Genomic DNA, 26,080 nt, shown 5'->3' with positions numbered 1-26,080 from the left:
CTCCTCATCAACCAACACCTCCAAGTCCATCTCCTCAGGACTGCTCTCAATCCATTCTCTGCCCAGCCTATATTTGGGCTTGGGATAGTCCTGACCCATATGCAGGACCTTACACTTGGCCTTGTTGAACTTAATGAGGTTCACATGGGCTCGCCTCTCAAGGTCCCTAAGGTTGGCAGCCTTTCCCACCAGTATGCTGACAGCTTAGTCTCACTGGGTCAAACCCTCTGTTAAAACTCCATTGCTATAATGTTTGTGAGAAGAAGGAAGGACAGCTCAAAACTTATCACATGCAGGCCACAGACGCATCAAGATCTCTGCCCAAGATGCGAATCATCACTGCTCTTCCCTTTTAACATGTTAATTCTCATCCATCTTCCTCTGTTTGATTGTCAGGGTTTTGGAATAGAAAGTATTTTTCCCCTGCATTTGCACAGCAAATAATAAAACAGAATCTTCGCCCAAGACAAGGATCCTTAGTACTACAAGGTAATATACTTTAAGAATAACTACAAGACCAGAGATCTGCTGGACTACATTATACACACGAGCTGCAAATACTGCAGGTTTCCTCACCACAGTTGCACTGGCATAAAACAAACCTTGCCGCATGCCACAGCACCACATTTACACAACACTCCTTTAACTTACGAGAAAATAAGGAAGAGTTTCTGATTACTTTGTCATTATTTTATATATACAAGGTAGGTATACTTCAAACTTAATGACTCTGCTGTTCTTGGTACTGTAATTTCTGCTATGCTTTTTCAGTGATCACAGACATATGTCTCTGAACCAAATTAAGTAAATACACATTTAATTGACAGCATATTTTCAGAATACATCATTATACGTTGGTAATGAAAAACTACGACGTGACTACATATGAACTTATAAAAAAATGACAGAATAATACCCTGATAGAGTCACATTAAAATGAAATTACATTACATTGTTGTAATATTTGAAAATAACATTAAAGAGTTTTGAAAATGACCATTTAACAATGTATTCTGCTTCATAAGAAGTGATCTTATCAGGACCAAGCAGAATTTGTGTTTCGGGTATGTTGGATCCTGAATCTGCAATGACAAGAAAGAAAAACTGGCCACAATAATACAAAACAGGATTTAAAACTTGCAAATGTGATTTAAGATCGCATGTATCCCCCAAACTTATTTTCCCCACAAAGATTCATAAACAGAACACACACAGACACACAGACACATGCAAAACCAGTTATGATAACAATCAGAGAAAATAGAGACTATCTGCGTAAAACAAACTGGCACTTAAAACACGTTTCTAAACAGAAGATTTTCTGAAACAGATACAGCATCTTTAACTGTGTTACAGATCTACAGGGTATGAAGTTTATCTCACTAATCAGTTATTACTGGAAGTTTTAATAGTTCCACTAGAGAGGTAATTCCCTCTTTTTCTCATACAGTCATATCATTAAGTGACTGTTAATTTCATATAAATGTGCTTACATTTTTCATGTTTTGTATCCCGATTCAAAAAGTAAAAATACCAAATATCTAACACTGAAAGACAACAAACCCTAGGAAACTGAAAACACTAAAGACACTGCTCAGAGATCCTGCCTCCCTCTCCCCCACATTAGATGCGGTTAGTCTTTATGCAAATATATTACTAATGTGTATTACAAATTAAGCAGAACAGAATAATCTTGTGCCTAGACTTACAGGACATTTTACATCTTCAATTAGATGAGCAGCAATAATATTCACTTTGACTTCTCAAATCCCTTTCTCAGATCGAGAGGTTAATTGGTTGATCTTACAGTATGGATAAAATTCAATACCTAAATTAAAAGTGTGTGCATATGTTTGTATATATATATACAAACATATATATATATGTATTAAAGCATCTTTACACTTTTTGAAAAAGCTACTTTAATTAGAGTAACAGGCACCTTTTTGAAATGAATTAAGTTTAAATCCTGTTCAGGAAAACCACCTCTTAACTACTTGCATATTATTAACACTGTATTTTTAACTCTTACTCAAATACAGTCAGATGCTTTTTTTTTGTAAATTTATTATTAATATCCCTGGTATGCAGATAAATGTTTAATAGGAAACTGATACACGTTTTAAAAGAACAAATAACTGTTGTAAGAACTGTATTGAAAAGTAACTACAGCATATTTATACACACAAAAAAATCTAATAGGGTCAAACTTATAAGACACTGAATAAGGTTACAAGTAGGTACTTAGAAATGCGCTGTATTTTCCCCAAATTCCGTTATGGTAACAAACACAAAAAGATGCTGATATCCAGTTTTGCTAAGCACATCTTCAGTTCCACCCATTACACAACATCAAGTAAGAAAACAATTTTATCTGACTGGTGGCTCAATGGCGCAGCCTATGTGTGCAAAAGTATAGCACAAGAAGTTTACAGTTCTGTAAGTGAGTGCCAAGCCTCTGGTTTTGCTGCATTTAGATAAGCAAACATACCTATAATTTACAAAAGTGATGAGCTGCATAAATGAAACGCTATTTTAATACAATATGCATACTTATAGAACTAAATTAATGAAATTATCCACAACATAAAAAGATGAAACTCAAGTGATTCTGTACAGAATTAATAAATAAGCATCAATTATTTTGACATTTTGCTGTAAAACCAGATCTGAAACGATGATTTTCACTCATCTTATATCAAAAAGATACTACAGAATGTAAACATATATAATAATATGCTTGCACATCATAACCTTCAAAATGCACATTTGGGTCCATTAACACTGGTTGTTTTGTGTTCATCTTTTCAGAGACAAAATGCCCACTTGGATTTACACTTTTTCAAAGCAATATATTCACTGTAAATTATTTCACTAGTCTGCTATAAGTTACAAGTAAATACTTAGCTTATAGCTATAAGCTAAGGATTTTAGCACAAAAGCATGCAAATATACACACCAATAAATATTCTCCTCTATCTGTATCTAACATGAACGAGTTCTCCCATTTCCCCACCTCAATTCACACCTGGTTCAAAGCAACCAAATCCAGTAATTCCACTTAAATCTGATCCCAAGCCAGATATAGAACAGGGTCTAAACATGGATCGTAAAAATCAGGCAGAGACTGACCAGTTCACAGCTCTAAAGAACTGGATAAAAATTTTTCAGACTGGTTAAAATATCAGTTAGTTCATTCAAAGTGGATGTACCAAACCTGGCTGGGATATGTCATGACCAGTATCACTTGTTATAAGTGAGTTGAACAATCTTAGTGGGTTTTAACTGGGGAAACCTCCAAGCAGTGCAGTTTGTTTAGTTAAAGAAACACTCCCCTAGCTCATTTGCCAGATTTTAGACAAAAATAAAAAGTATTTTAAAACAAAATAATATGTGACTCTTTTCCCAACATAAAAATGTATCTGTAGAAATGTAGTGGCAAAACTCTCAAGTAAAATCTTTCAAACAATTAGATGTTTGCATTTTGTTTTAGAGAACAAAGTCATAATGGTCTTTATAAAACCAAGTATACTGACATAAAGAAGTCTTTTATTTTTTTGTCATGCAGAGTTCACTGCTAATCCAGACATAGAAAGGAACAGTGTTTTATATTTGCACTCAATTCTTTCTTCCTATTATTCTAATAAAATGACCCCACATCTTTATTCAAGCTGTTTAAACAGGTAAGAAGTGCAAAAAACCACATCATGTTACAAACCCAAATCAATAAGAAAATTGCAAGCACAGAAACAGGTATTAAATTCAGAAAAATCAGAGTATAAACTTTTTTCAGGGTATCCCTTATTTAAGTATAAGTTAATTTGTAGTGTAACACCTTTTTTATATATTTAAGGAATTTGTTTTCTCCTTGTTAATGTCTCCTATTTTTTATAAACACGCAGTTAATGAATATATCTTTGATTTATCTCAAGCTCGGATAACGCTGTCCCTTTGTATTCTACTTAAACAGTTTTGCACGTTTGTTTCCAAATATGCCAAATGATCCTATTTCTTTACATGCAAGAGGCATCCATATACTGTCAGTAGCTTCTTTGGCCATTTTCGTGTTTAATTTTGAAGAGCTTGTAGGGTTTACAATGCATGGAAATGATATGCTACATACTTGGCACTAAATCATCCAAGCCAAAGTATCAAATGTTTGAAACAGCAGAATGACGACCTGCATCCTACACTAAACACATCTTGTTTTTCGCAGTAAGGACTTTGTGTACGTATTTAGCAGCGCTCTTTAGTGCTTTTTCAAATAGACATTTGTGTTCAGCTATGGAACAGCTCCTAAAAGGAGCTGTTTATTTAATAAAAGTTAAATTCCTAACCCAACAGTTTCTTCGGTTGCTTTCCATTTGCTCATTCTAGAATTAAACTGGTCACACACATTTTTCATGTTTGATCCACTGAAATAAAACTAGACAACTTTTATAGACGTGTTTTTATTGAAATGGATGTTTATTAGTTAGATCATATTGCTCTACAGAAAATAACTCTCCTGCTGCTTATAAACATTTTGATCAGCCATATTCCTGTGAAAGAACAAGTCTAAGGGGGAGGGGGGAAGGAAAAGAAAGAAAATGGGAGGAGTAGAGACGGAGACCATGTACAATTCTCATGTGACCTGCGATACTATCTAATTAGAAAACTTAAACTTCCCATAAACCTTTCACTGGAAGCAGCAGTGTTACTACTACCACATTTCAGTTCGCATTGGTTGATTTACCTACATTTCCGTGAGTGGAGGAACAGAAAACGCAATGCATTGTTCTGAGGAAGAACTCTAATGGCACAATGTAAACAAGAACCATCCGTTTAGAAACTGAATGCAAACACAGCGAAGGGATTTTTCCAAAAGATCTTCCTTCGTTACAGTACAGGACACATAAGAGAACACTGCTGAACTGCAACCTCAATTATAGTGGCCAACAAATTACCTTTAACCATTAAATTAGAAAATGTTCTTCAGCACTATTCAGTTTAGCATTCTACAGCGTCTCCAGGCTGAAGGTGGTCTGCATGTTGAACTTAGTACTGTGTGGGTTATAGTCTTTGTTTGCAGCCTTAACTGGGGATTGCACCTTAGCTACCGTAGTTCAAGCGTAAAAATACTTTGTCTGTAACACTATATACTGTTGCCAGCGACCCTCTAAATCCTTGAACCAACTGTGTCCTCTGGTGTCACAGAAGATAATGCCAATTTATTGCAATGTGTGGCTTTTTTAACTGATTAAAATTAAGCCGTAAACACGTGACAATGGAATTAGCACATTTAGAGAGTCTGTTTTCCCACATCCCATTTTGCGCTAGTGCGGCTGATCCCTGCAACTCTACGCGGGTGCAATTTTAATGACTTCGCTGGGTTTTGATGTTCTTATGAAAAAGCAGTGCTTGGTGTTTGTGGAGAAGGTAGATATGGAAGCTGAGTAGCTGTGATTGGGGACACTGTGACATCGTCTCTGTTTTTCGATAGGATCGGTGTCATTTTCCTCCCCACGATAAGACACCTCACTGACAGAGCCCGATTAGGGAAAATTTTATTATAAAATTCACTTCTATCGAACAAGGATGGAGTGATAAACAGTTCAGCCTCAGGGAAGAAACAGGAAAAGATTTTTCCTCTCTCTCTCCCTTTTTTGTTTTCCTTTTTTTTTTTTTTGTCTTTTTTCCATTTAAGAAAAATCCTCCCTCCTCATAGGACTTTTCCTGAAAGCGATTGTGTTTCAGTTAATAAGAATTCCAAAAACACAGAGATCAAAGACATCTGAATGTTGTTCTAAAAGCAGAATAGTTGTGTTACTTCGCAATTCAAGAATACAATTTCTAAAAAGAAGCAAAAATTGAGGACTTTTTCTGAATTACATCTGCTTAAAACCAAGAGTCTTCTGAAAAGGCAGGTTAGGCAATAGTAAGTTTACTTTCCAATATTCATTTACATTTCTCCCTGGTTAGAAAGCTGGCAAGCTCAGGGTAAACAGAGAAAATGGATGCTTGTGGCCCTCTAATGCTTGAGGATGGACTAACCTCCAAGGAAGAACATTCAACAAATATTGATTTTTTTTTTAATATATATATTTTTTAATACTAAAACATCTTTGCTCCTATGTGTGATAGTTCACAGAGGATACCTTTATCCTGGCCTCAGTGCTATATATTCTGTATACCAATCAGCACATATACAGTCATTAAATATTATCTTTAGAGGATGACTTGGGGAACTTTGTAAAAGGAGTACATGGAGTAATTCGTTCCAGTTCTTATTTTCTTACTTTACGTTACCTCACTGAAACACATTCATTAGTTGATTATAAAATAATCACTAATAAAAAGTCATTTTTTTCTAAAAAAAAAAAAGAAAAAATAAAAACGAAGAAACACAATAGAAAAAGAGTGTACTGATGAAGATATGTTCAAGATTTCACATCTGAGTTGTAACAATGCCACAAACTGAATGGGTTTCTTGGTTGCTTAACAATAAATCTTCCCAAAGAAAAAAAAGCAAGCCTAAGCACTGCCAGCTTTTTATTTATGTCCAGAACTAAGTCATTACATTGAAACCATTCCCTTAAGACGGTGGCCTCAAAGTTACAGACCCTCCTTAAATGACTTTTAAGCACTTTCAATAAGAACATTACAAATCTGCTGTCAAAGAGAGCCTTAACATACAAGTCCTTCCGGCAATGTTCTAGATTTGCTTTTATTAAAAAACAATGGGAGGATGTTTACAAGCATATATAATTTTCATTAGGCACACTCATCCCCAAATACAGTACACATATGATGCAAACTTCAAATAACTTCAGTAGCAGTTGTAGCCCTGAAGTAAAAACTTGCCAAAAATCCCTGCTTATTTGGCTAACGCATCTTTCCAGAAACTGTTTTTACTGTTATCTACGGCCATACACTAAGCTGAATTTAAGTATAAACTGAAGGTTCTGCTGAAACAAACACAGCAATAAAGCTACGTTAGACTCAGTCATCAAGACGGACCTCAGCTCTTCCACTTGCTACGTGACTGAAAGAAAAGATTAAAATGTTATTTAACGCTCTAAGAATTTCCAAACCAAAACATATATTTCATCTATCTATAATTTCAAGTAGAGCACACCCTATTTTTAATAAGGTACAAACTATTTGGAAGTCATGACCATACTATCCAGCATGATTAGTATCAAACATTACCACCATGGTCTTGTATTGTTGATCCCGCTCCATACTGCACAGTTCCACACAACCAGTAAAAATACGGGTTTTCAAAGACAACTACATTGGAAACAAACACCAGTCTGAAAAAGTATGACTAATGAAAGTAAGGTAGATCAATCAAAGGGCAAGTTGGAACTCCGGTACATTTCTTTTCAGCTTTCAAAACGAGATTTTAAACAATGAGTTAGTGATTTCACTATGGGAAGCAGCTGGAGGAAAAAGGTTTGTCATTTGATTAGTGGTCCACTAGATAGATTTCTTTCAGTAACTTCTTAAAAAAAATGTGCTTCTGATTGACTGTAACTGCAGCATAAGAGCTGTTAACAGTGTATTAAACACACACACAAAAATACAGCTCAACAATCCCAACTAAACATGGAAGAATTCTAATTAGCCGCAATAAGGCAATGAGGCTATTCTCCCCTATGATTTCTCCCCATGTAAACATCTTTAAACCTGCTTGGAACTTTTTATCTTTTTTGGAGAGTGGCAAAAGAAAACTCCAACTTGAATAACGCAGATATCTTACTGTTACGATATCCTCCTTGTGCTAAAGTCGCCTATTAACTTCCCCTCCGCACGCAGCCGGAACAGGGAGCTGGCAAGAATGACTGGCAGGAAACAAATGTGAGATCAGAAAAGAACATCTTTCCCTTCCATTAAATACATGGTGTTGCAGTTGGCAACATAAAATAGAGTGATATCTGAACTCCACTACCCAAGTGAATAATTAAGATCTTCACAAAAATACTGGATTTTTTTTCCTCTGGAATATCCCCAAATAGCAGCAGTAACTAGAGGGGACACACTTGAAGTCTCCTGGAAAGAGCAAGTAATTCCCTTTCTGTCCCCAAGACGTGTAGCACATGAGTTGCCTGCATGGATCAGTGTAGCTATAAATACATTTATCTTGAAGAAATAGTCAAACAGTCTTTTCTAAGAGGAGTGTCTGATTGGTTAGCAGAAAATTGATACAGTGGAGTGAAGAATAACTGATAAAGAGATAATCCAGTGTGGCAATGTAGTTCTGCAGCACTACAGCTCCAGCCTTCATTGGGTGGCGAGTGTAGGGTGATGGAAGAAAAGGACGGGCTTCTGTTGTTTGCATTTGAAGTATGAGGGAGGCATGGTGTGAGCAAACTTCAGATGTGAAGAACAAAAGCCCAGTTTTCCTCTATACCATCTCTAACTATATGAGGAAGCCTAAAGCTGAAACACTGCACTATTAGATTTTTACAGCCGATGTTCTGTTTATCTGGATTTTCCTCTACAAAGTAGAGATGCAAATACCTGCATGCATTTATTCAGTGCATGCACAGCTTCATTTTCAGTGAGAGGGTCACTGTGTATGTTCCAACCTGACCTTAATTCATGCTGTAATTCCCCAGACTGTTGCAATATATCATGTTCATTACTGGCATAACCAAACACTTCCCAAACAGGCTATATTTGACAAATATTTAAAATTACTTCTGCAAGGGTTAAACATCCACAAATCTTTTCATTTTATATAAATGAATAATTTGGAGAAAAGAATAGTACCTAAGCTGGTGGTGGATCAGAGTGTGCCAGTTACAGGAGCACTTAAGCGCCCATTGGCACAGCAAGACTCAAAGACCCGGTAGGTTTCAAAGAAACACTTCTTTTTTTTTTTTTCTTTTCCTTCTAGAACTCTTTGCTTTCTAGTAAAGCTGCAACCACAATGTTCTCTCTCTTAATACCACCATAAAAAATCAAAACACTTTAAAACAAATTGATGTCCTCTTTAATATAGTCATCACATCATCACAGTCCCCTTGCACCCTGCTTGGTGACAACCAGGGGGATGCAAACCACACATCTCTCTTGCTCTCTCTCTCTCCTCTTTTTTTTTTTAAAGGCATTGAAGCGGGCAACAAAGGAGGAGAGAAAGACTGGGAGAGACACTCAATTGAGATATTGGCACCTTTGATTGACAAGATCTAATCAGCTTATCTCCACACTAATAAAGTTGATGGCCTGTGGAGCTGGTGTATGTCCAGCTTCAAGTGAACTTTCAGTAGCCAAAGCCTCAAGGGCCAGGACTAAGACTGAACTTATCTAAACTGATTTAAATCAATTCCTAATGGGCTATTTCAATTTGATCAATTTGAAAGGATGGAAACCTGTAACCACTTGACTCAATTGTCTTGATTCATGCTGGCACCACTGCAGATTTGGTCAGAGCCACAAACTGTTTATCCTCAGTGAAACACTGGAGTACAACTGATACACTTCTGAAATTATTTGACCCTCCAGTATATTCCAAACTGGGCATTTTACAAACCTACTTCTCTTGTACACGCACTCAAAACATTTTGAAGTATGTTATTCCAAAACAAGTAGCAAATGCTACATGCAAAATTCCCTATGCCATAAACTGGGACTAAACTGCTTTGCAGCTCTTAAAAAATTCAATTTGTTTTTCTAAATTTTTCTAAATTAACAAAAGTCCTTTACCTGTTTTGAGTGGCTGCCTGTCCCACTGAAGGTGGGATGGCAGAATGGAACATTATGGTAGGAATGATTTGAGCATTCAGATAGATTTCACTCATTATGAGCAGAATTAAATTTCTGAAGTTCTTGAAATGCATTTTACAAAGCTCAATGCACTTAACTCCAGAATAACATATCAAGGAAACATACGTGGCTATATGTATTACATTATACTGTGAAAAAGGCTCACTGCTTCTCTCAGGGTAAATAATTGCTTTTAAGAATAAAAAAAAATTCATAGCATCAAAGCTCACCTACATAAAATAATTTCTGAATTAAGAACTCTGATATTCACATAAACGAAGTAATATCTTCAGGAAAACATGGTAATATTATAAACAGAGAATCATCTTCAGAGGTGGAACCATACGCTTACATGTATTTTACAGATTTGGCGAAGCACAAGCGGTGAAACCAGGTATCAGTATTTTTCAGTCAGCAGCACACATGAACACCTAAGGAATGTCTTGTGTTTAACAGAGGTAATTTAAGCACTTTCTAAAGGAAGTTGTTTCTGGTATTAATGCTAGATTACAAAAAACCCTGAGCAATATTTTCATTCAGATTGCGGTTTTCAAGCTGTAATTGCTTTATACAAAATCCACTCTAGTGTTATCACTCAATATCATCTTCACTGCTGTACATCTGAAGATAATTTCGCAATAAAACTTAATTGATAGAGCTTATTTTTCACTAATCTCCTAATATAGAAAACTGAGAAAGTACTAACAGTACGTATTATAAGCTATGACCCTCACAGTGCAGCGTATTTCTAGTTTATCAAACTAAAATAGATCCATTTTATGGCATCAAATATTTTATATACTTTAATAACGTAGAGATTTTTCCCAAAATAGGAAGTAAATGGAAAATTCCCTCAATAAAGCAAAATGTGGAGAGTAAAAGTAATTCACAAAGAGGCTAAGCAGAACATCTCATCTCATAACATTAGTAGCTTGTGCCCCACTGACCATTAGTGCAAAATCTCAAAACATTTCAATTATGGAAATCAGTAACTCTGCTGCCAGTGACATCGATTGAGAAGTCGAATTCAGTGATTTTATAGTTATGAACTGAATTCCTTCTGATGTACCACGTAAGTTGGATTCTGAACAAGACTTTATAAAGAATAAAATATTGTGGATTTTATTATATTTCCTTGTCTTTTGTTAGACCTAGTATCAATCCTAAGAGCTTTTCATCACTTAAGTAAACAGTTCTAGTGATTAGAGAGAATATGAAAAGGGAAAATAAAGCATTAGATGTTCACAGCAGCAGTTTGAATTGATAAGGATTTTTCTTGAACTCTAACACAACTTAAAGACAACGCTTCCATAGCAGAGAATTCACCAGGTGCCAGACAGCCATTAGGGCACCATGAGAACTGTCACTGGCATCATATTCTATAATCCTGAGACCTGGGGTCACGCTGAGATCCAGACACTGTGGCACCGTCTTCCTGAGCAGACCACGTAATTTCCAGGTTGAAAAACAAGTGGTCCACAGACTCAAGGAGCCACATTTGGCTTACAATCAAGAGTTTGTCTGGTTGCCCCAGACTTTATTCTCAGTTCTACTACTAAAACTCTGATAGTTCATGGGCAATTTGGCACTTCGAATACCAAGGCACTGTTCTGCAATCTGTGCGGTCTGAAAAGAGATAATCCTAAAATGGAAAACAGACACCATCTCTCTGCTCCTGCACTGTGACCATGAACTTTCCATCCTCTTCAAATCTGCTGCCTTCCTGCATCGTTTCTGCTTTGGTCTCCTGTAGAAGGATCTGAACTCCTTGATTACTCAAAGATGACTCCTAACATCAGTGAGAACTGGGGAAACTGTTCCTACTATTTAGGATGTCTATAAAGTCTTACAGATACCGCCCTTCCTGACCATTTAGGACTTCTTCTGTAAGACAGAAAAGATACTGCATAATCACCACAAACATCTTTCTAGATCTGCAGTGGCCTCATTTATCTGAACCTCAGAGATTAAACTAGCTTGGTGCTGCCTCTTTTTTTTAACTAAATTAATTTAACCTCATTATGCTCTGGTCTGCCTATCTACAGAATGAGCATAATATCACTGACTGTCTCTCAAGAGTATAACATGGATGATCAAATGAAGTTCTAGGAGCACACAGTATTAAAGTGCAAAACCACATAGCCAAACTGGGAAAGAACCTGCAGCCACTTCAGGTACTGTAAAAATTAAACTATTACCTTCTTTTTTGCATTTGAATACCTCTCACGCTGTCATTTAATGAAGGAAAAGTTTCCTAAACATAGCAATCAGTTTGCCAAGATCACTGCAGATGTATCAGACAGAATTAATGACTAAGAGGCTGACAGACTTGAGCTTTGTCTTCTGCGAATGAAAACACTGTTCTCCGGACCTGATAGAAATCAGCCTCTGCCTTTTTTGGCAGTCAGATCGTAACAAGGCCAAAGCAACATCAAATCATTTTATGAGGTTTTTAAGTTTAAATATCAAAGTGATACATATACAGAAGAATTGTTATGACATCTGAATTTCAGCAATAGGTATTTTTCAGGCATTTCAAACTATGTAAAACTCGACATTTCGGTGTTTATATACAAAACCTGCTCCGATACAAAACAACACCTTTCTACCGATACTTTGCCATTTAAAACTTTTCTTTGTTACAAAGTCACATAGTTATATTTCAGTCTGCTGCAGAGCAGATTCTTGCCTAGAAACCTGTCATCCCTATGCAAATAGGAATACTGTATATTAATTATGATTTTTATAGTTATCACTTTCAGTCTCCTCGTTACCAGTAGTCAGTCTTTCATCCCCCTTATTATTCATGTAGAAATGTTCTTTCAGCAGCTAAAATACAGTATTTTTATGCAATGTTTTGATGAAGCACATCAGAGAAAAGGAAATGAAATGAAATGAACTGGGCTACCCCCAAAAATGAAAACAACACAGGTGATATACAACTGTTCAGGGCATTATTTTCATGAGATATGGGAAATAACATGTACTGTTCATCAATTATTCCATATTGTGCAATGCCTGTCTCCCCAACCTTCTAACAGCTGGGATTGAAATGTTTTGACATGATGATATCTAGGTGGAAATATTGAAGGTGTTAAAATATAGATATAAATAGGTGATAATGAAGAACAAAATGTGAACCATTTTCTTGCAGTCATAGTTTGCAAATTAACAAGCTGCCATTGATTTTTCTTTGAGGTCAATAACAGCATTTATTGATCTGAGAAGTTAATACTCACTGAGGTCAATATTATATCTCAAGGGTCAACAAATCTAGATCCTGACTTCTATTTCCTGTCCATATATAAATATTACATAGGCAAAATGAGCAAACTTAGTCTTTGGAGATAAGAAAGCACTGTATTTGACACAACGCAAAAAACCCCAAAACATTAAAAGTTAAGAATAGAGTCTACTTGGATAATTTTCAAACACTCAAGACCTTATATTAATCTAGAAGTACTGGCTCCATGAACTATATTTTTGTTTCTGAACTTAAGAGTCTCCCAAGTACAAAATGCTCCACCATGGTGTTACTTCCTCAACACCAAAACAGAATCCATTTTAGAAGCTGCTCAATATCAAGTGGACACTAATATATTTTATCAAGTTAAAGCTCATGAGAGATGGCCAAATAACAATTGTCGACTTCCTGATTTTTCCTTTAGCCTCATTCTTTCCAACACAATCTCCAGCAAAATCAAGAGAAACTTTCCTACTGCCTTCAGTCAGCTCTGGATCAATTCCATGTAAAATCACTCTAAGTTTTCTTCTGATTTGTAGTTTGTTACTCAAGCATTCACACGTCTAAAGAGAAATAAGCTATTTGTCTCCTGATAATTTACACAGACAAATATCCATGAAGATCTGGGTGCACTCTTGGAAAAAAGCTGGGAAGGAAATAAATTGCAGGAAATGCCAAGCCCAGAGAGGTATTTTTTCAGCTAGATACTCCATTATAACAAACGGTCAATAATGTCACATTTCAAAATATGGAAGTTACATATTAGATTTCTGAAGACTTGTATTTGTGTGACAAGATGCCATTAAACTTACAGCACAAAGAAGGCACAGTGTGTGCATTACTGGCAAGCATTTAAAATGGCAAACATGGATACTACAAAACTTCAACAATATTCAGCACTTCTGCAGAGCTTTATCATTCAAAAACTTTTATGATCATCATTATGCAAAGCAGAAAATGTTAATTTATGCAAGAATAAGCTGTAACAGAAAGAGTGATCGTCCACAAATTGTACAGAACTAAAGCCATCAATACTCAGAGTCCAGACTTTGCTGTAGATATAAGTGAAAACATGGGTCACCTGTTTTTTGGCCACAGTACCTTTCTTCAGCAAGCAAAGATTCCACACAACAGGACACAATATAAAGCTGTTTCCAGTGTTATTTCAACATTTTACCTGTTCGTATCAAACTTTTGCTTCAAGTGTCACAAATGAACAAACACCCATTTGCTACCAAAATACAGCAGTTCTCAGAGAACGTGTCTAGAATGGTGCAAGTCTGTTATGCAGAGCTTCACAGATGAAAAAAGGGTCTTGTTTGTTATGAACGGTCTAAGTTTTTAAAATGCTTTAAGAAATATGATTATGCAAATAACTACATAATCAAGAAGAAAAAGAAGTAAAATAGTAAGCATTGCTCTGTACAAACATACAGAAATGTAAATTTGATTTAATTTAGAAGTAAAAATCTGCAATTAAGTAACCGCAGTCAATCTTATTTTGACTCGAGTTTAAACTGTTTTCTTAATGAAACACTCACTCTGTATAGCCATTAAAACACGGCAATTTCCACCAAAGTAAAACCTTTCAAACTCAATTTTGTCCTTTCTGAGTAGTCAGGAGTATATGCCATACCTCCATAGATTTCTTTAAAGGCTGTGTAGCTTATGGAATATTATTATTATTATTACAACTTTTAATTTGAAGTAACTTTCTTGGAAAACAGAGGCTGAAAACATTATTTCGTTGTTTTAATAGCTGAATAAAACAACTCAAAAAAAGTCAACAACATGGGGAAAACAGTAAAGTTTATCTAAGCACATTTTATAAATTATGAATTTATCCCACATTTAATGTAATCTCAATTTCTGTGGGCCAGATTTTTAGAAGTATTCATGCATATTTTCTCCCAAGGTGACTTCAGTAAGGCATTTGACAGAATCTCCCACAGCATCCTTGCTGCTAAAATGAGGGAGTGTGGTCTGGATGACTGGGTAGTGAGGTGGACTGTGAACTGGCTGAAGGGAAGAAGCCAGAGAGTCGTACTCAATGGGGCAGAGTCCAGTTGGAGGCCTGTATCTAGTGGAGTGCCTCAGGGGTCAGTACTGGGATCAGTATTATTCAATATATTCATCAATGTTTTGGATGAGGGAATAGAGTGCACTATCAGCAAGTTTGCTGATGACACCAAGCTGGGAGGAGTGGCTGACACGCCAGAAGGCTGTGCTGCCATCCAGTGGGACCTGGACAGGCTGGAGAGCTGGGCAGGGAAAAATTTAATGAAATATAACAAGGGCAAGTGTAGAGTCTTGCCATCTGGGCAGAAACAACCCCAGGTTCCAGTATAAGTTGGGGAATGACCTATTAGAGAGCAGCGTAGGGGAAAGGGACCTGGGGGTCCTGGTGGACAGCAGGATGACCATGAGACAGCACTGTGTCCTTGGGGGCAGGAAGGCCAATGGCATCTTGGGGTGTATTAGAAGGGGGGTGGTCTGTAGGTCCAGAGAGGTTCTCCTTCCCCTCTACTCTGCCCTGGTGAGACCACACCTGGAATATTGTGTCCAGTTCTGGGCCCCTCAGTTCTGGAAGGACAGGGAACTGCTGGAGAGAGTCCAGTGCAGGGCAACAAAGATGATTGAGGGAGCAGAACATCTTCCTTGTGAGGAAAGGTCGAGGGAGCTGGGGCTCTTTAGCTTGGAGAAGAGGAGACTGAGGGGTGACCTTATTAATGTTTATAAATATATAATGGGTGAGTGCCACGAGGATGGAGCCAGGCTCTTCTTGGTGACAACCAGTGACAAGACAAGGGATAATGGGTTCAAACTGGAACACAAGAGGTTCCACTCAAATTTGAGAAGAAACTTCTTCTCAGTGAGGGTGACAGACACTGGACCAGGCTGCCCAGGGAGGTTGTGGAGTCTCCTACTCTGGAGACATTCAAACCCACCTGGACACCTTCCTGTGTAACCTCATCTGGGTGTTCCTGCTCTGGCGTGGGGACTGGACTGGATGATCTTTTGAGGTCCCTTCCGATCCCTGACATTCTGTGATTCTGTGAAGGTGGAGTTAAGTGCCTATAATTACTTCAGACAATGGTAAAGCAGGTCCATAATCAAGTATTGTTTTCTTCCATCTGATTTAGGTATCCTGCCTGCTTACTTAATTCAGAAAAAGACAATAAATCCTAACTACAGCTCCATTATATACTATATCTGATCCTGAATCCTGATTTTTTTTTTTAAACTGAATTAAGTTTCATCCTGTCCCACTTTTATGTGAACTTAAAACAGTAGAGCAGACTTGCTCATTGTATAACAATTAATCTACTTCTTAACTCAACAGTCCAAGAAAGTAACACTTCTTTTTCTGCATCTGCTGGGTTATTTGAAATTTAAAATAATTAAGAAAATAACAATTCAACACAATAAACTGGAATGGCAGAAAATAGAGATGGTGTTGAAATTAACATTTTTTATAAATACTCATGGTAAATACTTAATCTAGTACATATTTTTAAAGCTTAGGCTGATGCTATAATTTTTTTTTGTGTAGAATATTTTATGGTGGATGCAATAAAAAACCCTCCACTTGACTCACTAACATCTGAGCAAGACTCTGACTCACCATTTAAAACTCATTTGAGAAAGAATAATAGTTTCTAGACTGAATTTAAAATACATCCTCACCATAAAACTGAAAACATTAAATTAAAAAAAAAAAAATGAAAAAAGGAAAAAACTCGTGTATGTGGTACCTGTGTTTCATTCTTAACGCTTCTCTACTTGACATTTCAGCACTAAACTAGCACAAGCACTTAGATACAGAGTAGAGCGAATATCATCAGGCATTTGCCAAAACTCCTCAAGCTGGCATTCCAGCCAATAACTGTAGCAGTCAAGTGCTGAGATATTCAACACATGGAAATCTTACAACACTCAATTAGAAAAATCAGTTTAATGTTTTTGAGATGCATGTAATAAAAACACAGAATAATTGCATCTATGTGAGTAATAAAAAAGCAATGACCAAATCATTCTTGTCTAACCATTTTGCATGTTGTCTGTCCACGTCCTGCAAGAGAACTAAACAGGAACCAGATCCCCCGAATACATGACCACTCTCCAAAATCTCCATATTTATAGAGTCACAGATGCCATAAAATATGGAAAAGCTTATCAGGGTAGAGACCAGCCAAGCAGATGTCAGAGTTCACCTTTGCACAGTTTATCTTTGCAAGATACACAATAACAATTGTGGGATTTATTTCACAAAAATGCAAACCACAATTAGCTCCTCGTGATACCTAGATTCAGAAATCATTGCACCAAGCCTGACCTCAATACTGACTCATGGAAACACGTTCTTATCTTGCAAACTTTTTGGGAAATGTTCTGAGCAAAACAGACAACATCTCTCACCCAGCAGGGACACACACTTGCAATTCATAGGCAAATATTTATGCCCTGGCAATAAATATGCATGTTTGCAACCATGCGCATTTATTGAAATTGCGATGATTAGGCCAAGAGCATAAAATTTCATATAAAATTTTACATTTACATTTTTTGAGCTAGTGAAGTAATACGAGGTAAATATTAACAAATGGCATAAAACCAACCACAAGGTGATACACAGCTGATGCTGGAAATTAAGAGCAAGGGAAGAGTTCGTAAAATATGGGAGGAACACAAAATCACAGAATGTGTAGAAGGAGCCTCCATTGAACCAGCTATGTTACTACAAAGAAAACAAAAAGGCACTCCGAAACCAAGAAAACAGAGAGACAAGAATGGGCAGATGTGTGTAAGTGGTCTACAACAGACTGATATATAATTGTGAAACTGTAGTTTACAAGGCCATGTACAACAATGTTGTGGGTCTACAGTTCCTAACAACAGCTGGTAGCAAATAACTAGCAGTTGTTTCTCAAAACAAGGCTGTAACAACTCAAAGAAAATTATTGTGCTAGTTCAGAAAGAAGATTGGTGCTGCTGATCAGCCAGACAGTAGAGCTTGCTACATTCATCTCCTGACTCTTGCTATAAGAACTGCATTCATTTGAATTTTACAATGTATACATCTACTTGGTAATCAAGTAAAATTCATATGACAGGCTATTATACTGAGATAAGCCTTGTTGTTTAAAAATGAGACAGTACAAACTCATACAGAACAACAAAATTTTGATTTAAAAATGAAGACTTGGATGGCTAGAATTATATTACTTGCAAATATCAGGTTATGTCCTCACCTGAAACACCTTACACAAGCAGACTTTTGAACTGCAACTGAACTAAGTTTCCGTAAAGTTCAGTACTTACCAAACTTGCATGTTTTCACATGCAATGCTTCGATAATTTTTTGGACTATGAATGCCAGAACTTACAAAATTTAACATAAAATACTATGAAACAAATTAGATGAAGAAATAATATCTAGATAAGCTGCTACTCAATCATTCCCTACTGCGGTGAGAACAATGTTTTTCAATCATCTGCTTCTGTCTTACTTTAGGACAGAAGTTTGAGCTTTTCTCCCCCATAATTCTACCAAAGAAATAAAAGGTATTTGTGTAACTATAACTCTTCAGTCCTAAGTCGCAAAAGGGCAAAATACTGCACTTGAAAGATGATCCACCATGAAAATCCTTTTGATATTGACTTTACCTAGAAAAGTATGTTCAATACAAATACATTTTTTAATGTTAAACTTTGTTCTTCAGCGCAATTGGAGGAAAACGCTGTTACTCTGACAGGAAGTAGAGGTAGAAGACTTCAAACAAGAAATATAAAAAAGAAAAAACCTAGGGTGAATTTTATTTTGTCAAGTCTAAGCTCATCAACTTTTCTTATTGATGTAAGTTGTATACAAAGAGTCTTTGCCAAACAACACCTCATGCTGTGCAAATTCAGCCGTGCCCATGTAGCGAAAAAACTGTTAAAAACCACTGAAAATCAAGTTGTTTACTTAGGCATCCAAAATATTACAATAACTCACCAAAGTCTGATCTTTTTATGAGATATACAGTTTATATTCTGCAGACAATGAAATCAACAAATGAAGCCATTAAATTAGCAGGGTATTAATATATTTGAAGGTCAAAAGGTAGACTTGTAAACTCTGTTAAGCTGTGCTCTTTCAAAACTTGTATTGGTCTGACTGCCATTGCCAGGCCAGTATCACTTGGAATCAATTCACTTCATTTGGTGGAAGTTCAAAAGAAATGCTTGTGGTGTATGATGGGAGGAAGAGAAGAAATCACGAGCAAAAGGGAAGAGCGTTGAGGGACAATACATCAGGATTTGAATTCTGCTCTTTAAAGAATAATGAACAGTTCCCAGCTACATGCAACTTTTTAGACAAGTTCTTTGCAACTCTTTTTCCTCTGGGAGAATATGAAACCTGTTCAAGAGAGCTTCTCTCCAGTCAACACAAGCTGAACATCTTGCTATAGGCATGACTTCATACTCTTTGTCCACCTATTGCAATGGGTTGCCTGGACTTTAAAAGACAACCAGAGTATGTTAGATACAATTCTGACATCTCTTGGTGACATCTAAACACAGTGGATCACAGTATGGTGCAAATGAAGAAAGAGAAAAAAAAAAAAATATATATATATAAATATATATATATATGGAGGAAAGACAAACTGGTGGCTTTTTCCATTATCCCTTTGCCAAACCAAGGTAGTTTGTAGAGTTTACTTGGACAGCTAAAAACAAAAGCTACTACTTTTTTTACTCATTTTACTCATTTTATTTTTATTTATTTTTATTTATTTATTTTTTATTTTTTTTACTCATTTTATTTTTATCCTTCTTCCCTTTATTTGTCTTATCTGCTTAGAACTGGACAGCAAACTCCAAAATGTTATTACAGGAGGAAACCTCCCTGAGGCTAAATAATTTCAAAATTGAAAGAAGCAGGTAGTGCCTTCATGTTTTTATTATAATGCAAGTCTTCTAAAGGCTTGCCATGGACTTAGCAATAAGCTACAAGTAACACCTTCATCAATAAACACCAACTTATACATTAAAGAAAAAAGGTCAGCACCAAAGAAGATTATGTTGAAATGCTGGTTTCGGTGATTCATTAAGAGGTTATTTCTGGTAGAACAGTCTACACAGTAGAGGTGGTTCAATACAGTGCTTGTAAAATAATGTTTTAAAAGTTATGTTCTGAGTTCAGTTTATAATTCAGGTATTAATATTATTCACAGGTTTTCTATGACAAGTGCAAGGTATTTGTGAGAATACATACAGACTCCAGTCTATATGATTATTTATCCATATACACATGGGAAGTACTTAAGCACAAAGTTTATGATATCTGAAACAAAATGTTTCCATCATTCTAGCAGGGAATAAAAACCCACAATACAAATACTGTTTTAGTATATATAATACAGTAACTTTAAGAAACTTTTTGCGATGTTTTCCTTATCCAAAAGCCAGTCTTAAACAAACTTACTTCAACTGGATACCAGTTCCTAACAAGACTGAAGTTGTATTTTCCCGTGGCACAATAACAAATTCCTGAACATTAACAAACATTAAAATAACTTGGGACTTCTTTGAGAACAGGTGACAAAATGGCCAAATTTTGATCACTGTTTTTCCTACTACACCTTGGCAAATCTGTACTACTGAACGGATTTGACAATCCTTATTTGCTGCATTAATGGTATAATCCCAAACCTACTGAGGTGAAAGATAAGCACTCATTTTATTGGAATTCCAGTTGAAAGGTGCTGAGTACCCAAAAGATAAGCTTTTAAAAGAAACAGTCTTACAATACTGCATAGACTGTGAAAAACTCTACAAAATAAGTTATTTTCTCTTCAAAAAACACAGTTGGAAAAAGATATTTTTTTAGTACTTTGAAGCATCTAGAGGACAGTACTTAAATAATGAAAATTCACCATTTCTTTACAGTAAGCACTTTATGTATTTGAAAATATATGCATCTACTCAGAAAACCCATATCTTGCATTTGAGACAACACACACAGATGCAAATGGATCCTGAGCAGAGGGAACAGAGTTTGAGCACCGCTAGACATGAGCGGACCCAGTGAACTTCTCATAACCACAAACATGTAAGGTCCATATTGCTGTTGGATCAAATATTTCAGATGAAACACAAAGCTAAGGAAAATGGGGACAGTGCCACAATTTGAATAAACACATGAAGGAGTATCTGCACAGAGACGAAGTATGAAAGAGCAATCCAGAGCTAGAATTAGGAAGGGGAGGGCTGGGAAGGTTGGTGAGAGGCAGGGAAGGAGGACAGGGGGACAGGAGGGACGAGGTGGCAGATACGAAGCTGGAGGGGGCAGCTCAGTGACTGGACAAGCAACGAACCAACAAGAAATATTCAAACTGAAGGTGTGAAGAGCACTTTGCTGGTATCAACAACTGCACTGTAAAACACTCAGGACTGGAAACTGAGTAGTTTGGTCTCCCTGTGCCCTCTCATTGCTGCTTCTGACTGTTCGTTACAAGGCAGCAGCACCACCCAAATGCGTTTCCCAACCATGACCATGCAGCTGGGATACTCCCGAGACCTGACATCCTCAGAAACGAAAATTTGTCCCTATTTCTTCCTCCTCCCCACTTTAAAGCCCAGACTACGAAGAAGGGCAGAGGGCTTAGAGATGTAGGAATGCAATATGCCACTTCAAAATGAATTTCTGAAACAATAAACAGATTTTAATAGAAATCAGCCAGCAAAGAAAAAAATTATATATGAAACACGAAATACCGTTGCTAGCAGAAGAAACAGAGACATGAAAAAGTTCTCTCTGATGGTGATTGGAAACTGCATAAAAACTCATTTCACTGTAGAAACTTTGGATTAAGATTTCAGTAGAAAGATGTTCTGGCATATCAAAGAAACACCTGAGGAGCAGATATTGGTATATGCTCCAGAACTCAGAAGCCCTCTTTCTCTAATGAAATGTCTTACATACAGTATTCACATATACATGCATGAATAATTCATCCGAGATGAAATAAGTGGATATTAAGTGTAAATATCTGGGACAGGAATAGACTTTTTTATGCAAAGCAAGGGGCAATAGAAGCAAGGTCCTGATTTTCAAAACTTGGTTTCCATTTCCATCATCTTAGTTATTTGAGGCTCAAATGTAATTGGAATATACATGTACCTGAAGATGGAACAGGAGTGTGAAGGTCTATGTGATATTAACTAATACAAGCAAATTCGAAAGTATGCAAAATTACAACACAAAAGCAGCAACACCCTTTCCACTAGTTTAATGTAGCCCTACATGTAAAACATTACAGGTAGTTATTTTGTTAAATTTACATTGGATATCAGAGCCATTTAATTTTTTCCTAAGCTGAGTAAACATTTTTTAGTTTGATCATAGCAACGCTTACTACATTGTCTATCTGAAAAGCCAACCTCCAATTCCTGCAATCATAATGGAATGGAGTCACTTTAGCATATACACATAATTTAATTTTTATGGTTTCTCATATTTTAGGTCATCTCTGGCACACATTTCATTCATGACGGCTGAACAGCACAACAGCCCCATGAAACGTGGAGAGAGAAGGTCCTTCAGGGCAAGTGCTTGGGGTTTAGGTTGTTCCATCAGTAAAGGAGTCAGGAATCCAAATCCGTGGCCTGCTGCTGTGAACGATGAGCTAGTACCTCAAATTCCACTACTCGCATCCGGCAAGGCTGAAATAGTTTTAAAATAGTTCCTTATCCATGCTACAGGTGCTGAACTACCTTCAGAAGCCCCCCGGAAACATTTCTTACTATGCTTTCACTGATCCTTTCACTGTGCTTCCACTCAATTCTGCATCCAGATATGATGACAACTACTATTATTTCACAAAGAGGTAAACACACCTCTTTGTCTACTGAGATTTTAATTTGCTTTCCACCTAGAAGGCCGCCAATAATTGCAGGTGGGTCTGACCATCTGCCTTTCAGGTAGGCTACTGGTACTTCACATTACATATTTATGGCTCAGTCCAGAAAGGGAGGTTTGACTGTAGTTCATTACAACGGGTGAAAGCCACTGAAATTTGCTTGGATCCCTTAGTATTGAGAATTATTCATGTCACACAAGAGTGGGAAATAAGCTGCTGTGTCTCTTGCTCAGAGATATTTCTCCTTTAACTGTTTCAGAATTACATATTCCTAAGATTCCCAAAGAGCAGGGAGGATTGGAAAAAACATTTTAAGCAACCTAAAGTTGAGATTGAGAAGGATTTTCTGTAAAGGGAACAAGAGAGTTTTTCTTCCTTTGATATCTTTTCTTTAAAATACCATGCTTACATATTACAAAAGGGATATAAAAACAGAAGCCCAGACTAAAATTTTAAGTTTCAGTGCAAAGAATAGAACTATTACTGACAAACCTCAAACTCTTCTACTAGCACAGATATTTCAGAGAGATTCGGAACCACAGCATAATATCCAATAATCATAACTCACAGAGGCAAGCTCAACACTTGTTATCAAATTATATGTACTGAGAGCTATAGAAATACCTAAGGTTCACGAAGGAAATAAAAACCCAAACACCTGCAATGTAGTTTTGCCGTAAAAGTCTGGACAGAATTCAATGGCTGGATCTCTCTCTTACGCTGTCACGAAATAAAGTGAAGTCTATACTATATACACACCAGGATTTTTTTCCTTTTCCCTAGAAAGTATCTGGCAGTTGAGAAGAACTTAACAAGAGCAATTCAACTGCAGATTACAATGGTCCCCTACAACACGGTTTGCTCTTTTTCTCCTTGACAGTATTTTACATTTGCATGCCAATTTTATCTCTGAAGATGAATGAAGCATTTTCAACTACTTCTCATTCAAAAAATTCCTGTCTGAGCAAACATATCTAAGACTCGACAAAGAAGGGGATACCTCACTATACTATACTCTGCAAGCGAAATAAGGAAGTTCTAGAATTAATTTGATGCTGTGGAAATCCAAGCATGGGGAATGGTATTAGGAAATCTCCCCCTTCAAAACAGGAAGAATTTTGTGATTAATCAGGATTAATTCAGTGGGCTCTCCTTTTGACTGAAACCAGCAATTTTCATGCGTTTTTTAAATCTTTCGCATACTTTGAGGCTATGTGGTCAGACTAAATGATCTGAAGTTAACAATACTGAGGTCTAGCAGACTAAGTAATGAGTGGTGTCAGAAATGCCAACTAACCAGGCTGCAAACTTGCTTGTCTGCTCTTTACCAGCAAACCAGATGATAACATAAAACCAGAAAAATAACAATAAATATTTTTAAAACAATATTTTGATTAAAAGAAAAGCAGATGAGTGTACTTTGCAGTGCTACCAGCCGTTATTAAAACTTGTCCTACCTGGTACAAACAACGGAGACCTTCAAGGTTCAAACAGCCCATGTTTTCCCTGTACGTCCTGAGAGCTTCCCCTCATGCATGTTTGTGCTATACAATTCGGGCAATTAAAACAGAAATATTCAGACGAACTTACCGGCCTACCAAATCACTTGCTCAAATGCCTGTTAAATTTGCAACATACCACTATGAATATTTAGAATAACATTCTTCTCTTTACAGTAGGTCTTGAGTACTATGGAACTGGTTACCAGACACTAAATGTTTTGCTAAGTCCTCCAGGAGGTTTCTACATAGATTTAAGCATCCTCAGTATCAGCAAACAATAGCCAACAAACTATAAAAGCCTGACAGTCAGTGTTGGATTGTGTCTTACTGATAGTGACATAAGTGGCATCCTGTTCATACACCACTGAAGCCCATGACTCAATGGCACCGCTCAAAGAAGAAAGCCAGGCCTCCCAACAGATCTCAGCTTGCACGAACAACTGTACATAAGATGAAAGGCCTTATCAATTTAGAGATGCAAACAAGAAAAAAAGCTTCCAATTTATCATGGTAAGTTTCAGGAATGGTAATGTGAAATTGCATTAAATTAGTTACGTGGTGTCAGATTAACCTTTAGATGATCACAGGGGCAGGTTAAAATAGTATATGTATTTTTGCTGATTAAGGTAATAAAAAAGACCCAAATGTGACTTATTCCAGAGGTGAAAATCATCCAGTTTCATTACAATAAGCAACATACATACCCATAACTGTGAAAAGAGGCCACATAAAGTAGAATAGATATTTAAGGGTTGTGACCTCCACCTTCTCATCTTCACAGAATGGCTATCATGGGAAGGGACCTCTTGAGATAATCTAGCCCAAAGCCCTGCTCAAGCAGGACCACCCAGAGCCAAGGACAGTGCCCAGCTGGACTTCGAAAATCTTCACAGAAACTTCACCATCACTCTGGGCTACCTCTTCCAGTGTTTGACCACCCTCACAGTAAAGAATTCTGTTCTTGTGTTCCAATGGACTTTCACAGGTTTTAGTTTGTGTATGTTGTCTCTTATCCTGTCACTGGGCTTTATCGAGAAGCGTCTAGTTCCCGTTTCTTCATTCCCTCCCATCAGCTATTTACACACATTGTTAAGCTCCTGCTGAGCCTTCTCCAGGATGAGCAGCCTCAGCTTTCTCAGCCTGGAGAAGATGCTCCAGTCTCCCATTTCTAAGCGTAGAGTCTTGCATCTGGGTAGGAACAACCCCAGGTTTCAGTATAAGTTGGGGAATGACCTATTAGAGAGCAGCGTAGGGGAAAGGGACCTGGGGGTCCTGGTGGACAATAGGATGACCATGATCCAGCACTGGGCCCTTGTGGCAAGGAAGGCCAATGGCATCCTGGGGTGTATTAGAAGGGGGGTGGTTAGTAGGTCCAGAGAGGTTCTCCTTCCCCTCTACTCTGCCCTGGTGAGACCACATCTGGAATATTGTGTCCAGTTCTGGGCCCCTCAGTTCCAGAAGGACAGGGAACTGCTGGAGAGAGTCCAGCGCAGGGCAACAAAGATGATTAAGAGAGTGGAGCACCTCCCTCATGAAGAAAGGCTGAGGGAGCTGGGTCTCTTTAGCTTGGAGAAGAGGAGACTGAGGGGCGACCTAATTAATGTTTATGAATATATAAAGGGTGAGTGTCAGGAGGATGGAGCCAGGCTCTTCTTGGTGACAACCAATGA

The 26,080-nt window shown here is 37.1% G+C and overlaps 1 protein-coding gene across 5 annotated transcripts in view; it reads right to left on the bottom strand.

The window, feature by feature from the left end:
- The window catches only part of VTI1A (vesicle transport through interaction with t-SNAREs 1A), a 264,780-nt gene that overhangs the window by 172,599 nt on the left and 66,101 nt on the right, over window positions 1-26,080 (bottom strand). The window contains exon 7 of one of the 5 annotated variants that reach the window (XM_071812147.1): window positions 922-1,082. The exons of the other annotated variants lie outside the window; for them this stretch is intronic. Within the exon in view, the coding sequence (XP_071668248.1) occupies window positions 943-1,082 (140 nt within the window). The 3' untranslated portion in view covers window positions 922-942. Of the gene's footprint in view, window positions 1-921; window positions 1,083-26,080 lie in introns of those variants that run through there. 5 annotated transcript variants of the gene reach the window in all.

This window comes from Patagioenas fasciata, chromosome 8, assembly GCF_037038585.1.
Source record: "Patagioenas fasciata isolate bPatFas1 chromosome 8, bPatFas1.hap1, whole genome shotgun sequence".
Lineage (NCBI taxonomy): Eukaryota > Metazoa > Chordata > Aves > Columbiformes > Columbidae > Patagioenas > Patagioenas fasciata.
This window is presented reverse-complemented; position numbering and strand designations above follow the sequence as displayed.